General features: G+C 39.9%; 2 protein-coding genes across 9 annotated transcripts in view; one reads left to right on the top strand and one right to left on the bottom strand.

Moving 5' to 3' along the window:
* The window catches only part of COPS8 (COP9 signalosome subunit 8), a 306096-nt gene that overhangs the window by 136425 nt on the left and 152622 nt on the right, over positions 1–17049 (top strand). The window lies entirely within an intron of this gene.
* COL6A3 (collagen type VI alpha 3 chain) overlaps positions 8900–17049 on the bottom strand; it is a 131437-nt gene continuing 123287 nt past the window's right edge. For all 8 annotated transcript variants that reach the window (XM_042452754.1, XM_042452746.1, XM_042452739.1 and 5 more), the window contains 2 exons: positions 11818–11988; positions 8900–9705 (listed from right to left, as the gene is read on the bottom strand). In XM_042452754.1, the coding sequence (XP_042308688.1) occupies positions 9665–9705; positions 11818–11988 (212 nt within the window). In that variant the 3' untranslated portion in view covers positions 8900–9664. The remainder of the gene's footprint in view (positions 9706–11817; positions 11989–17049) is intronic.

Below are 17049 nucleotides of genomic sequence, written 5' to 3' on the forward strand. Positions count from 1 at the left end.
ACTTTTATTTATGAAGCGCTGTACATTTACACAGCGCTGTACATGCAATCTTTTTAGTTAGACGGTTCCCTGCCCTCGGGCTTACAATCTATAAAGACATGACACAGAAGGAGAAGGGAGTGGTGGAGGGAAAGGGTAAGAGGTCCAGCAGTTCCTCTCTACCTCCAAGGCCTGGACCAAGGTAGATGGACTGGAGGGAGGGCTTGGCTTCATAATGGAAGGTTAATCTTCATCCAGGGAAAATACATACTCTCAAGTAGGATAATACATATACAATACATAGCAATACAGGAAATGGTTTGATAAACAGGCACCAAAAGAACATAAAATAGTAAGAGACAATTATGCAATGCCTGAGAATGCTTCACTGAACAGGATGGTTTTCAACTCCATTTTGAAGCTGGTTAAAGAAGTGATGGCTCTTGCTTGTGGGGGAAGAAGGTTCCAGAAGTGAGGGGCAGCAAGTGAAAAGGGGCGAATCCGTAAAGATGGGATTGCACGGCATGTAATATAAAATGAATGTAGTTTTCATAAAGTTAAATACAAACAGAAGCAAACAAAACCCAAAGACATTCAGGTAGAATGCAACTCTGTGCAACAGAGATTAGAGTTTCATCTCCCTAATTCCCTTCATCACTCTCTACCTCTTTAATGTCTTTCTTCATTTCTGGATCCAAGCAGCTGTGGTAAATCTTCCAAATACACTGCCTGAATGTGAGCTCTCATGAAACAGGGAGGAGAGAATGGGATCCTCAAAATGCTTGCCAAGAATTCCTTCTCAGTGCCCTTATGCAGACACCAGTAGCTGGGCTTCTGAAAAGGGCAAACTTGCTCAGTCAGTGCCATTTCTACAAAACAGGACAATTGCTTTTGGAGCATGGTGGGTGCCATCTTGGCCTTTGGCAGTATAGTTTTGCATGCATCACTACTGTTGCTTTAGAGAAAAAGCTCCTTTATGGAACAAGTTCTGTAATAAAGGCCTCTGAACTTTACATTTTGGATGACAGTTCTGGAGTAAGCCTGATGGCGCCTGTAAGTGTCTGTTGGGATCTGCATATGATATTTCAGCAGCAGGCAAAGAAGCTATAAAGGGAAAAATGAACACACATCTGGGATGTCCATCATGGACATAGACACAAAGAGACATGCCAGGATGGCAAGCAAATAGCCTGAGCTGCAGGAGGCAGGGAGAGCAACATCTGAGCTTGCAAAGGACTTGGAAGTCAACAAATCGTTCCTGGGGTTGTTTGTTTTAGATACTGTATTTATATGGAACAGATACCCTCAGTTTTAGTTTGGCAGTCCTCAAGGACATCTAGTTTCCAAACTCATGACTTTACATTTGATCCACTTGGATTTTAATGGTTTCTGTTAGTTCCAGAAAAACAAGTTACTGACCACCGCCCATCTTACATGTGGGTGGATTTGAAGGGTAAAAGTCTTGTGATTAGGACTCATGAAGTTATTAAAATATAGTAGTCCTTGAGGTCAAATTTCACATGAAGGAGTTATGTATTTTATATACCATGTGTCTATGCCATGGGAGAAAACTGCCTGAAGAGATGGAATGAAAACAGATAGGGCAGGGAAGGGGTTAGAAGTCTTTTCACCAGCACATCCCTTTTGATATAAACGTTAGATGTATGCTTCATGTACTGGTGCAGGTTGGCAAGTGCCCAGGAGAACAAACAGTGAGGAAACCAAGCAGTCCAGAGTCAGACACAGTGCAGAAGAGTGGCTGAAGCAGTTCAGAGTCTTGGCACACAAAGCAGTCTCAGTAGAGCCAAATGTCAACCATGGAGTTCCTGAAGAATCCAGGGAGCAAGACCAAGTTGACTTAGGAATGTTGCACAATGTTAGAGATAAGGGAGATGTCACTTCAGTCTACAATGTTCTGAAGGATGGTAAATGGTTCAGCCTCCAACTCCCTCTCTTCAGGGCCAGCATGTGATGGTCCAGGCTCTGCTTCCAGAAAGGGGCACCCAGACTCCTCTGGCTCTGACTGAAGCCTGTTACCAGAGCTCCACTCTTTCCTTTCTTCACCCAAGGAGGCCTTCTCCAGGTAGAATACGACTTCATATGCACACAGAATAGATATCTGGGTTTTGGTTTTTGGTTTTAAAAAGTGTCTATCCTTGTTGTGTTTTGCTGGACCCTCTGACTGGTAATTCATTGTGAGGCAAGTCCAATAACAATGAGGCTGCAGATGTGGTGTTCCCATAAAAGTTCTTCCTGACTGAAGGCCATGAGCTGGAGTGTGTATGTGTGTACTAATAGATTGTGGAACAATTTTGCTATACATAGATTTAAATGTTAAGGGCAAGGATGGACAGGATGCCCTTGGAAGTGTCTAAGAAGGCCTGTCATACAAACAGAAGTTCTCCTAATACAGACCATTTAAACCAAAAGCATGGGTCACTCCCTCCATCACTTCAGTATGATTGCTCTCAGCTGGCTAACTCTAGCAGGACTAGGCTAATCTCAGTTATGATGGAATGGCCAAAAGAACATAGTATACAATGTTTTCAGTAACATCCAACACAAATGGACACCTGCAGTATCCATCATTGTGCTGGACTGTGCTAGACTGAGGGGTTTATCACTTTCAACCAAACAATGAATTCCTACTGGGATTTCTAGTAACTAAGTCCAGAAGCTTTGTGCAGTCAATCATTTTGATTTGATCTAGCCCCAGTGAATTCATTCTAATTTAATTGTTTTTGTACCACAAAAAAGAGAGTAAGAATTATGTACTGAGAACTCATAAGTGGAGGACAGAGGAAAGGAAAATGGGGCATATCTAAGCCCTGATGTAATTGCTGTACTCATGGTCAATGGATTTCTGTGCCAGAAAGACTCATTCACAGACCATCAGAGATAGAGAACAACTTCCTGAAATAAAAAATTAAGATTTCATGTTTTGCAGGCTAAAGATGATGATGCATTGCTCTGAATGTTCTATGTATTAAAGAACCTCTTAGGAAATCCCAGTTATGTCTGTTACACAGTACTAATTAGTTACTATTCAAGATTGTAGTAAACTCCAGGAAGTCAATTTTTATGTTGTTGGTAGTTAGGTTTTAGCCTTTATGTCAGTATTGTATTAACTGTGAAAGTGTACAGTATGTCTATGGGTATTGTTTTGGGGGAGGGGGACTTTATAAGGTACTTTGGTTATATTCTAAATTCTAATCCTGTTCTCTGGGATATTAGCTACCCATCCCACATTTCGTGTCATCTGCACATTTGATAAGCCTGCCTTATGTTCCATCATATATATAATTTATAAACACTGAACAACATCAGGGCTGGGACAGAACCTCGAGGCACTCCATTAGTAACCTCTCTCCAGAGTGAAGAGCAACCACATGTGAAAACTCTGGGTTTAATCTTTCACCCAATTACAAATCTACCTAAGGGCTGATACACACAGGCGCTTTGTGGCATGGCAGCGGGGATTTTAAGGTTTAGGAGCACATAGCAACCACACACTCCTGAACCCTAATACGTACAAACGGCAACATGGCAACCTCCCATCCATATGTGGGCTGCCATGATGCCACTGCCTGCCATAAAGCAACCAGACATCGCTGGCAGGAAGTGATGTCACAAAAAATAAGCCACTCTAGGCGGCTTCTTTGTTGCTGTGCCGAGTTGCCATTGTTGCAGCAACACTGCACAGCAAAGAGGAGTGGCGTTTTGCCACTGGTATGTATTGGCCCTAAGTCTAGCAATATCTAGCCCATCATTCACCAGCTTGCCCACAAGAATATCTTGAGGGACCCTGTTAAAAGCCTTACTGATATCACAATATATTCCCTCCACAGCACTCTCTTGATCTACCAAGCTTGTACCTCTGTGCTTGTGAGGATGGAAGAATAGTAAGAAGGGCCTCCCTGGTAAGAACCTAAAGCCTTGGCAGACTTATATGGAAGAATATGGTGCTTCAGATGCCCTAGACCCCAGCCAGAAAGTAATTTGCAGTGTGCCCTTGGTACCTTCTGGGGTTTGGTTCCAGGACCCACCCATCCTGGTGGATACCAAAATTGGTGGATGCTCAAGTCCCATTATAAAATGGTGTCTCTTACATAACATGGCAAAATCAAGATTTGCTTTTTGGATTTATATATATTAAGCTGTGCATAGTTGAATCTGTGGATGCATACTTCATGGAAACAGAGGGCCAACAGTATAAGATCTTTCCAGGGTATTGGACACAGTGTACACCAGCCTTCTTACCAGCCACCTGAAGAATATGGTAGCAGAGGTGTGGAACCCTGAATAAGTTCTGTGCTGCTTTAGAAGTATTTTAACTTCTCAAAGGTGAAGTGGATATTTGCTGAAGTTGAAGTGCTCTGTACCTACTTCAGAACCTTGGAAAGACATTTCCATGCAGGGTGTGTATGTGTGTGTGAGAGAGAGAGAGGGATGGATGGATGGATCGATCCTGGCCATTTCAAATATTTCTGAACCTCTGCCACGTGTCCATAAATGCCAGAGAGGGGATGTAGCTTTGTGTGTGATAGTGTATCTTCTAATCTCTTTACTAGGGTTATACAGCCAACAGTTCTTTGGGGACTTAACTGCTGATGAAGCTACATACTCAGTTTCATTTTGAAGTTACAGTACTATGCTGCCATCACTGAAATGCTTTCAGAGAGTTTCTGTGTTGGATGGTATGGATTCTGTAATGCAATGCCATTCCTTCATAGTTATAGAATGTGCCCTGTCACCATCGCATCACACTTTACTACAGTGATCATAGGAATTAAGATCATTTTAAACTCCCATTATGGTCCTTGATGGACTGAGTAGAGAACAGGGGGGAAAGAGAGCTTTTCCCTTGCTTTTTTTTGCAAATGACCTTGCATTTTCTGCTTCAAACCTTTTGATTTCTAATATGTCGGTATGCTTGTTTTTTATATTTGTATGTTTGTACATTTTTGCCCTAAAATATTTTTAAATCTTTTTTGAAAAAAATGTTCACTTCTTTTCTATAAGCTCTGTGCAAACCTATCAATGTTCTGACTTTGACAAAAAGGAAGATTCAGCTTGCAAAATATTGTGATATCCTTTTCCTTGCATGCTTTGCTTTATGTCGACCAGGGATAGAGAACATGAAATCCTTCAAGTGTTGTTGGATTACAATTTCCATCAGTCGTCACGGCCTATACTGTTCAGGGCTTTTGGGAGTTGTAACCCAACAGTTTCTGGAAGGCCAGATCCTGGCTCTAGTCTCAATAGATTTAAATTAAATAGTATGATTCAAACTTTGAGTTCTAGTAGGGGATATTTTCTCTCAACATGGCACTCCCTCCCAGAGCTGAGAGAAGTACATACAAAATACCGCAGAATGGACAGGTGTGTAAATCATGGCTGTAGATAACTAAGCTATCCCAAAGATCAGTGTGATCATTTGTCCTTGAAAGCAAAGGCAGGTGTGCTACAAACAATGCTAATCTGCTTCTGCTTGCAGAGGGGCTCTGATGAAGTGCAGCAAGTTATTTTTGGTCTTCTGTCTCCAGCAACACTGGCAGATGCTCTTCCAACCGACTGGCAATTGTTTCCATGTATGCACTGGAATGCAGCTGCTAACTATTTTCCAGCAACACCACCTGCTTCCATAAAAGGCTTGAGAAAACTGAGCTGCACATCCTGTTGTGTTGCAATGCCTCGGAATGAAAATGGAAGGGTTAGCAGCCAGTTATGACACTGGAGCATTTGCCAGTTTGAGCAAATGTATGACTATCCAAACACTGGACTCAAACTGTGTAAGGAAAACATGATGCTGTCTTTATTATTTTAAGGAAAGGAGGAAGAGGTTGTACAAAGGAAGAAACTAAAATCCCTGGTGCTATCTTCTCATTTTGTTTTAAACTCCTTCTTGTATATGGTGGTTGTGTGGATCAGGTACATTTTGGTGACAGTGTAAAGATATCACATCTCAGCTCTGGGAACTGCATGATTCAGCTGGAACACCAAGAACATCACTAGATCCTTGCCAAGAGTGTGTGCATCTACACTGTAGAAATAATGTAGTTTGAACCCTCAAGTTTTCAGTGCCTTGGAAACCCATGGCTCCATCCTACAGAATCCTGGGATTTGTAGTTTTGTGAGGCACCAGTACTCTTTGGCTATGAAGGGTAGATTTTCCTGGACTTGAAAATCTCCCTGTTACCACATGACCAGAAGGAGGAGAAGCCTGCCTGCAAAAGATATCCTCCCTATCATAACATCTTTACTAAGGACTGAAACAACATGCAAGCATCTGACTAACATCTTCAATTGTTTTTGTTTTCCCTTCTGTTTGGTTTGTAACATCTTGCCTGATGAAGAAGCCCATGGAGCTTCGAAAGCTTGCAACAAGTATATTGTGCATTTCAGTTGTTTGTATTTGTTAAATGGCCAACACAGCTACTCCTGCATGTTTATAATTTGTTGTGTTCCACTTAAGTAAGTCAGATTCTACCTATGCCCTATCCTGACCCATGAACCACTTCTACCATCTACCAGATCCAAAATATCTAAAATCAGGTGCTGATTATTTTAGGAATGGGAAAAGATAGAAGGTGATCAACGGAGGCTGTTTTTCAAGCATCCTCCCCCACCTCTCTCTCTCTCTCTCTCTCTCTCTCTCTCTCTCACACACACACACACACCTCTGAAGCTGCAGTTATGTGTAAACAACCATAGACTACCAGTGAACTGCTCCAGATTTAAGCACATAGCATTGGGAATTGGGGAAAGTTCAGGTTCTCTTTCTAGCAGCACAGCCCATGAAAGGCCTGACAGGCAGAGCAGTAACAGGCCCCTAAGGATGTACAAGCATTCTTTTGGCAAGAGCACATACTTTAAAACAGAAAACAGGCCAGCATCTTGCCCTTTGCTGACAATGGGCCAAGAATTGTGTCCAAAAAATGTTCAGATACGTTGATTCCCAAGGCACAGCAACCCAGAGTTGGCAAAAACTGACTCCCTTTGCAATGTTGGAGGGGCGCTGCCAATACTTCCCAGTGTTTCCAAGCAGTGACCCAACATCAATAAAACGGTAAAATCAGAGAGGGATGCAGTTAATAAAAAGGATGGAGTGTTCTGCCCAGCAGTGTGAGACAGACCCAAGAAGGCATGAAATACTGAAGTGAAGGGATTAGGGAAAGAGCTGAGGGTAGTCCAAATCTACTGGGAAGGGCAAGATTCTGCTCCCTCCTCTCCTCTCCCTCTGCTGATTTAGTTATGCTAAAAACTATTTGCACTTTGAACTTGGTTTGCTGCAATTGATGTACGCTGAGGACAGAGGAGGATGGTAGGATGAGAAAACAGAAACTGGGACATTTTAAAAGCAACTGAAAAAGCAGAACAATACATGATTGCGACTGTCCCTGTCAAATCAGGACGGTTGGAGGATATGCAAAAAGGCTGCCTTGCATATGTAGATCCAGCCATTCACAGCCCTCAGAATGAAATGGAGGAAGCTGAGAGGAAAGACTATAAAAAGAGAGGCTTGGCTGTTTAAATGTCATATAGGGAAGGTGGTTGAGCTGAGTGAGATGGGAATGGGAATGCATTGATTCCTGTGCAAAAAGTTAGTTTTTCTAGAGAAAAACGACATGTATTCTACATTTGCAGAATAATTGCTGGATGGACTTAGCAAGAAGTAAATCCTTCTTAAAAATGCACAAGAAACCTGGCAGAGATCCTGCACCATTGCCTCAGCTACCTCTGCTGATGCCACCCCTAAAAAAACCTACCTCAAAAAAGAGTCAGCTCTCCAAACAAAGGGTTTCCGAGGCACTGAAGACTCAGGTCTGGGAAGACAGCTGAAGTGCTGTCCCAGTTGTGGGGCACACTGAGATGGACAGCTGGAGGTCTGGCCTGACTGCTTGTCTCAATGTCTTTATGATGACAGTCATCATTTCCCAGGACCCCGATCTTCAGCACCTCAGTTGGGGCACTTCATGCCTTAAGAAGTAGGTTTTGGGAATTACATTTGGGGTTCAGTCATTAGCTATCATAAATGTAAATCCCTAAATTTAGAAGATTGCAAATCTGGTTTGCAATCTCATAAATATTGAGTAGAACACCAGTCTTTGTTTTCTTCCACAATGGGGAGAATACCATGAAAAATATTCATCCCTGCATTCTCCTGGCTTTCTGTCACTGAGGCCCAATTATTCTGTAGCGGTTTATTGAAAAGCTATTGCTACCTATACTTCAGCAAGTGTAGCTAGATGTTTAGTTGTACTATTTCTAGCTACTGAAAAATTATGCTATTGAAATGCTATTGCTAGTCCAGGAGCAGAGAAAAGCTGTGTGGTATAGTGGTATGAACATTGTACTATGACTCAGGGTTTGAATCTGAGTTTCCACTGAGCATGGAAACTCAGAGTGACCCTGAGCAAACCACATTCTCTCAGTCTCAGACGATGGCAATCGTATTGCTCCTCTGAGGAAACTTGCCATGAAAATCCCATGATAGGTTTGTGTTAAGCTTCGGGTGGCTATAAATTAAGAATGACTTGAAGTCACACAACAATGTCAAACAACAAGAAGCCAAGAAGCATTCAACTTCATTTCTGTAGCTGGATGCACAGCACCTTCAATCTCCACTGAATGCTTCTCTGCAGTCTGAACAACTTCAATTGTACTGTTTTCCTTATAGAGCCATAGGGACTGAACTGAACATGGCCTATTCAATTGGAAGCTTGGATCTATGACTGCAAAGATCTTGATACAACTGATTTTCTGTACTGTATTGTATCTATGCCTACTGCTCTATGTTCAGTTTCTCTGGTAACATCCAAGTCTCAGTTACTTGCATGGTTGAACCTTCATAGAAGCTTTGGTTTGGTTGTGTGTACAAGTGGACGCACAAGCATATGAACAAATAAAAACCCTAAAATTTTTTTTTGAAAACCACAATTAAACTTTATTTAAAGTTCTTTTGTATAGATTTCCTAGAAACAAAACCACAATAAAAATAGAATTCCCACCCCTGCCAAAATATTTAAAAATTGTAAAACACACATTAGAGGATTGCCGAAAACACCCTGTGCCGTGCCTTTTTTCTTTAAAAACTCAGTCGTTGGTCCCAGCAGTGCATCTGTATGAAGAAATGTTGCATTCTTTTCTGGTTGGTTTGATCACATATGCATAAAAAAGAATTAGTACAAAATCTATCCAGTAAGAGTTAAAACAGAATGAAAAGTTGGACTGCTTGCATTTCAGAACTGACTATTCCTTTTATAGAAAGGCTTTCCATCTAAAGTTATGCTCAGTTATGGAAATGATAAAAGCAAGTACATAACAGTTGCAGTGATATTTTTTCATTATTTTCTAGTCTTTACATTGCCCAAAATAGGCACGATGCCGGAATCCAAAGAAAACTGTATTTTTTCAAACAAATAAGATCTGTGGTGGGTAAATATTACATAATGTTGAAAGTATAGAATATATCCCAGACATATTTAGCATTTAGTCCACAAACAGTTTAGCACCATATTGATAAAGTCGTACAGCAAAACACTTTCTTCAAGGTTTGCTTGGAACGTAAAGCAGAAACAGCACAGTGCAAGGTAGCCCATACCCTTAGCTTCTACGTGGGGTACGTTGGCAATGGCTGACCCCTGGTTCTCTTAGAGGTATGTGTTGACATTTTGCAGGTGGTTTAAGTTCCTATAGTTGTCACAATGCTAGGACTGATGTTTGCTGGAAAAACAAAAGGATTTTATTAGGATTTCATGTTAAAGAAGACAGACAGACAGACAGAGATTTGAGTGAGAATATTGTCTGAAATGAAAGTTGGTACAGGTAAGGATTTTGCAGAAACTAGCTATTGATACCTGAAGCCCAACCTAAATTTGCTGCCTCAGAACAGGAATCTTCCCATGGACGATTCTCCTAAAGGGAGAACTGTCATGGTTTACCACACTGAACCAGATCCAGGGTAAGATCTTAAAGGTAAAAGGGCAAGGTGAGTGACAGAGCTGGAACTGCAGTGTCAGCCTAGATAGAGGTTCTGCCACAGACATCATGAAGGCCTTCCAGGAAAAGAGGGCAGACAGACAGACCTGTCAAGTAACCATAAAAAGGCTGGTTTTGTTCACTTTGAAGCCCATGGCTAGAATTGAGGGAGAGCATTTGAGTGTTTTTAACCAACTGACACTGCAGTGTTCCAAGAATAAAAGACAAACATTTGAAAACACAAACCTTTGGTAATTCTAAAATGGGAGAGGGCGGGGGGGGGGATCCCCAATGAACAGAAGAATATGGGTACATCAGATCACTGCAGCAGTTTGGCAAGTCTGAAATACTTGTTGCTTTGATTCCTGGGTTGGCCAAAGCATAAAGATAACCCCTCTAGTTTTGCAGCCATATCTGAACATATAGTGCAGAAAGCAGACATCTGACCCCTTCTGGGTGGTAGGAAATCTGGAAATTGTAATGAAGAGAGGACAGAAGATACACTCCTCCTGTTAGAGCTTGCCAGGGATTGCTTTCCAAGGCTGTACAATGTTGGGATATGGTTGACCTCATTAGGTATAGATACAACTGGATGCAAAACAACAGAAATTCATCTGTTTCTCTTTCTAGTATCTGTGGCTGATATTCCCTCAGTAATTATTTCCCTTTTTAGGTGCTTCTAGGAATATATCAACACAATTCTATAAAAACTTAAATACTAGTTGTAGTACCTACTATGGGACTGAGAGAAAAATTATGTTCAGGAAACACATTTTATAAAGTGCTATCCATCCATATGTTTTGTTTCCTTGTTCCCTGTCACAGAATCAATTTAAAAAAAATGATATGCAAGACCCCATAGCTAGAAATACTCTTCACATTTGGAAATTTAAACAAAACTCTTTGCTAAACCCAGCTTTCCCCATCCTGGGACTTCCCAGCTATAATGGACTACAAATGCAATGTTCCCTAATTTACCATGCAGGCACAGAGTAGTGAGAAGTGTGGTGTGTGTGTGTGTTTTACAAAGAATATAGCAATAGCAAGTGCATTTCTATACTGCTTAAGCACTCCCTAAATGGTTTACAAAGTGTAAGCTAATTACCCCCAACAATCTGGGTACTCATTTTAATGACCTCAGAAGGATGCAAACCTGAGTTGAGTGTAAGCCCCCTGGCTGGGATTGAACTCGCAACCTTATGGTTTGTGAGGGAGTGAATCTATGCTGGACACATATATTAAAAGAACTTGATCACATTTCCAAAAATACATTTTCTTGAAATTGGCATCTATAAAAAACACATTCATAAGTAGCTAAACCAGTAAGAACTTCTGACCATGGAACAATAGATGGAGAATATTCATCTTTCCAGTCTTGCAGTACAAGTATTTTGGTAACAGCAAGAGCATGCAGGGTCTAACCACACTGACCATCAGTTAAATTCCATGTCTCGGGACAATAATTTTAAAGAACATCTATAAATATGAAGGATTTTTCCAAAATGAAATTGATATGTTGCAATACATCCAACCAAAAAGGAGTAACCACTGAACAAACCCACACCATATGACAGAAGGAATCATTATGGGCATTGCATTGCCAACATTTTGCAGAAACTGATGATTATTTTCTAAATGGTCACAATAATGTCCAATATGTTCCAAACATCATTTTTTGCTAGTTGTAGTCTGTGTATCTGAAGACTATCAGGGAGGTAAAGGCTGGCATAAGTCAGTATAGCAGCCTGTGCTAATTATGATGCGGATTGGAAGACTCCTCAGATCTTTGGCTGCCAACAGTTAAGTGTACAACCCTATCTAGTAAGACACACAGCAAAATAATAGTCTCTCACTTACCTGACATGCAGAGCTGTTCACATTCTCTCTGTGTGTTAAATCTGTTTTCATTGCCGCCGCAACCACCATACCAGAATCTGGCACAGCTTTTGGTCTTTGGATCATAATACCATTTTAGCTTAAATTCTCTACAGGTCCCTTCTTCTTTTATCAAGTTACAAATATCTGTGGCTGGAAATCAACAAATAATGAATATATTGGTCATTTCAAAAACCTGCACACTTCCTGTGAATCTCCTTCATTCTGTGTATCCCAGATGCACGGGTGAACAAGAAATAAAGGGTTCCCTTGGACAATGAGCATGCTAAAGGGACAGTGACAAATATATTGACCTCTATTAGGTATAGCATGCAGTATTAAAGGACAACAGTAAATTGTTTATACATGACAACAAAGAAATCAACCCACAAGCAACCCTATCCACCACAAGAACAAAGTAGGCAGAGCTGGGGGGATGCCCAGGATAAAAGAACATAAGTTTGGAAAAGGAAAACATTAGCCAAAGCCCTAGTTTTAAACAATTATACAATTATAATGAGTATTTCTCATTATAAAGGAAATAGTGAGTGAGTCAATCAAACTACACAGAAATCCAGTTCTGCAAGCAATGCTAACATAGAGTGTGCACACAGAAGGTAATGTGAATTGGGTAGAATGTATGTGGGGAATACATAGTAGCAGACCATAATTACAGGTATAAGATGTAAATGAAGATAATTTATCCCATTCAACTGTACATACCTTTTTATCTACACATGTAACAGGAAAAAAAATCTTATGTCTACACTTATAGATCAATACACATGAATGTGTTAGTGTTGTTTAAAAGAAATAAAAACTGTATAATATACAGAAATTAATTTGTCACAAGACTAATGTCCAAAATTAATCACAGCCAATACAATTTTGTGGCAACAGACATGTTAACAAGGGAATCTTTCACAACTGTAGTAAATGAGATAGTAGCAGACAGAAGGATCTCAGGTAGTTTTCTTTCCATTTTGCCAAAGATAAGCTTCTTCAGATATGTAGTCAGCAATATAACAAACAAGATAAACCTTATGCATAACAAACACTGGAATGGAAACTGCAATTAAAATGAAACCCATGCAATTCTAAAAGTAATGTATGAAGCTTTAATTACAATGCCTATAATTCACTGATAGGAAGTTCTTTCAGATGAGATGGCATGCTACAAACTGACCTGCATCAAACATAAGCCCAGTACAGACAGCTGGTTTGTGGCGGCCTGGGGCAAATTTTACGGTTCCGGAGTGTTTTGACTGCTGCAGCATCCCTCTGGAGGGAAACTGGGCACCTCCAGCCCGCCCTTTTGGGGTGGTCTGGAGAGCCCCTTAGATACTTAGGACAGAAGGTAATGTAGCCTCAATTAACATCAAAACCAAATGAAAGTGGCCACAGATTAAATACACCAAAATCAGTGAAAGTTTCAATTTCAAAAACAAGCCAAATCCATTTTGTCATTTAAGCCAGAAGGAACCACAGTGTTGAGTTAAAATATCCTTAAGTGCTCACATTAGAGAAGTGCCATAGAAAGTATTTTAATAAACTCTAGTCCTTACTACTTAGATAATACAAAATTTAAGTGAGTCAAAACCATGTCCAGCCAAAAGAAATGTTCATAGAATGAAGAGTCTCTGGCTCCTGCAGAATGTGGATGGTTGTAAATCTCTGCCTATTGTAGCTTATTATCATACCCATTCTGTTGGTTGGGTTCATCCTGATTTCTTACAACAAAAGCTGAGTGTTTATCCAGGAGTTAGGCATTTCTGATGTGTTCACTGTATTCATTGTAAGTCATTATTACAAGGGTCCTTACCTTACTCATCCACAATCAAGGAAGCAATTTCTTTTACACTATTTTTCTAACTGCAAACCAAATAATGCCATTTATGTTATCATTTGTCCGTGCCAGGAATTATATGTTAGAATAATTTTTGTGATCCCTGAAACAGATTGACTGAACACAGGAGTCAGTTAAGAGCAGAAGTCAGTGACTCTCCATTAATTTCTGTATATTAATTAATATCTGCATGTTACAAAGTTTTCGTTTCTTAAATAATTGTAACAACCTAATGTCTATTGAACCAGTAAGTATAAATCTAAGTTTTTTTCTTCTACTACATGTGTATAAAAAATTCTAAATACAGTTGAATGGAATACATTATCATCATTTACATCTCACACCTGTAATTGTGGTCTGTTACTATTCAATGAGGCTTTTAGCATTTTTTGTTTGGTTTTTAGGAATATATAGTACCTCCCTGCTAACTACAGGTACTCTAATATCTGAGTGCTGTTGCAGTTCTGATTGATCTAAATTAAATGACTACCTTACAATATTTCTGTCTTCGTAAATAATATTTATGCTCTCTCATTGTGCTGGTTGCTTGAAATTGCCACCATAATGTCACCAAGACACAGTACAGTAGATGTGATTTAAAATTGTTCTGATATCAGTGAACATGTCCCATCTTCTGGTGTAGCAAAGTATAAAAGCTATTCCTCTGCTCATCTGTGGCATAGCTCCCTTGATGCTGCCCAAAATTCCTCTTCTAAAAGGTGGAACCACCAGTCTTTCAAGTGCCATGTGGAAATGTTTTAAAATTACCCCAATGTAATAATGCTTTCAACTCTATAATTCAATGCAATACAAAAGGTGGACTAGACAAGGCCTTCTCTTTGCTGTGATTTAACGATAAGCAATTTTAAAGATTTTTTTCAACTGCTGCCAAAGTAAGGTCAGTGGGGCTGTTCCTAAAAACAGCCCCCCTTGGTGCGTAAGGACGAGTTCCCCCTTCAGCTCCCCTGCAACCCAGTTGGTGACTGCCTCAGAGGACTGCTCACCTCTTCACTTGCCCTGCAGGTGTTAATGGGTCTGGCTAGGTGGCAAATAATGCGAACCCTTGGGGAAAAGTGAAGAAGTAAGATCCGCAGCCTCTCTCTCCCCAGGGGCATTTCTATCTTGAAAGCATCACCTACCACAGGAAGCTTTGGTGTCACACTTGTGGTACCAGCAGAAGCCCAAGGCTGCCAGGAGCGTTTGCTCCTCTTCTACCACTGATCATCCAGCCTTGGATATTTTAATATATATTCTCCCAATATACACATTTTGTACACCATTTTTGTTTAACATGCACATTTTTTTGTAGATCATGTTTCCTAATATAAATATTGTTGTCCATTATTAGTATATGCATTCTTGGTATGTTTATTTAGATTGAAGAACTGCACTATGAAATCCAGAAAAGTGTGATTGCCAAAGAATAACTGTTTTTCATTTCTCATACTGGTTTGAGAAATACAAATTAGGTATATTTGCATTAAAATGTGAACTGAAAAAATGCTTTGAAGTCACTGTTTCAAAGAAACACATCGCTATATAGAGTGGGCCCTTGGCATCTGTTGGGATTTGGTAACCAGGACCACTGTGGATACCAAAATTGGTGGGTGCTCAAGTCCCATGCTATAAAATGGCATAATAAAATGGTGTCCCATATATGTGTGTGTGTGTGTGTGCGCGCAAAATCAATGTTTTCTTTTTGGATTTTTAAAAAATAAATTTCAAGTTGCGGACTCTGTGGATGCAGATTACATGGATCCAGAATCCATGGATATGGAGGACTGACTGTACAATCTGAAGTGGTAGATCCATCACAAAGATTATTTCATCTCAGTTATACACATTTAAATAAGCTCTAAAGTGCAGATGAAGAAGAACAACTTGTGTCATCATCACTCATATCTGGTATTTCCTTTAGAATCATATTGCTGGGAGAGAGCTAAGGGTCATCCGATTCAACTCCCTGCCATGCGGGAATATACAATCAAAGCACCCCTGACACATGGCCATCCAGCCTCCATTTAAAAAACTCCAAAGGAGGGGACTGACTCCATGACATTTGAGGGAATGGGTTCCACTGCTGAATAGCTCTTACTGTCTGGATGTTCTTCCTAATGTTTAAGTGGAATCTCTTTTCCTGCAGTTTGAATCCACTGCTCCAGGTCCTGGTCTCTAGGGCAGCAGAAAACAAACTTGCTCCATCTTCAGTATGACACTCCTTCAAATATTTAAACAATGAAGCCAGTGGAGCTTCAAAAGCTAGTAATATATATATTGTGTATTTTCGTTGGTCAAATAAAGGTATCACTATTTTGTGGATTTTGGATGTTATTGTACTTTGCTATATGGCCAAGATGGCTACTTGTTTTCTGGCAGGAATCTAGGAATGCTGTGGACTTGCTTCACCCCCACATCAACAAACAAAACAAAAGCACATCATAAGTGAGTAAGGCCTGGTTGGTGAAGCAATCTTTCTCTATAGATTAGAAACATACTTTAACACAACAGATTCATTATGCGCCTATATGTTTTAAACACTTGTATGTGGAAAAGTATGTACAGTTAATAAATACTTGATGTTTATAAAGATTTTCTGGACTTCAGCAGACAATGTGCTATTACTATAAAAATGTACTTTGACTTTAAAAAAATAGAACAGTAAAACCTCTATGTTGTTTTTTCCCAGTTCATGCATGAAATATATGCAGTTCTGGAAAAAGACACACTTGCCAATGGTGGGCTAATTCTCACTTAGGTGAGATTCTAACCCCCAAGGGTTTTCCACTGAAAAGGAGTGAAACATTGAGAATCTTGGCATGAGCCTCTGGGGGAAAATGGTCTGTATAGCTGCTGCTAAGAAAAGTGTATTTCCTTTTCCTGAATTCTAAAAAATGACACACCTGTATCTGTACAAACATGACACAAGCACATTTGTATTTTCTACTCTAGGCCATATAATTGTACTAGCAAAGGTAAAATGAGAACTAGTCTTTAAATCTTAGGTCTTTATAATATTTGATGAAGGGTAGACCTAGCCTACTAACTAAAGCCTGCAGACATCTAAAATATGGAGATAAAGTGCTTGGAGAAGTTGAGTTGAAAAAAATGAGAGCTGAACTAACTCAGTTCTGATATAAAGAGAATCCTTCTGGGAATCACATTATATATTAAAATGTCATGTAATGTTGATGTTACAATCCATGATTTTTTCGTGTAAAACACTGATATCCCAAAATAAAATGGAAATGTGATGTCATGTATATAATGACTGACAGTATTCAAGAACTGTAGATTAATCATTCATAATGTTTTTTCCATTGAATCATTTCCTGTATTGCTATGTATTTTATATGTATTATCCTACTAGA

The sequence above is a fragment of the Sceloporus undulatus genome, chromosome 1 (genome assembly GCF_019175285.1).
Source record: "Sceloporus undulatus isolate JIND9_A2432 ecotype Alabama chromosome 1, SceUnd_v1.1, whole genome shotgun sequence".
In the NCBI taxonomy this organism is placed as follows: Eukaryota; Metazoa; Chordata; class Lepidosauria; order Squamata; family Phrynosomatidae; genus Sceloporus; species Sceloporus undulatus.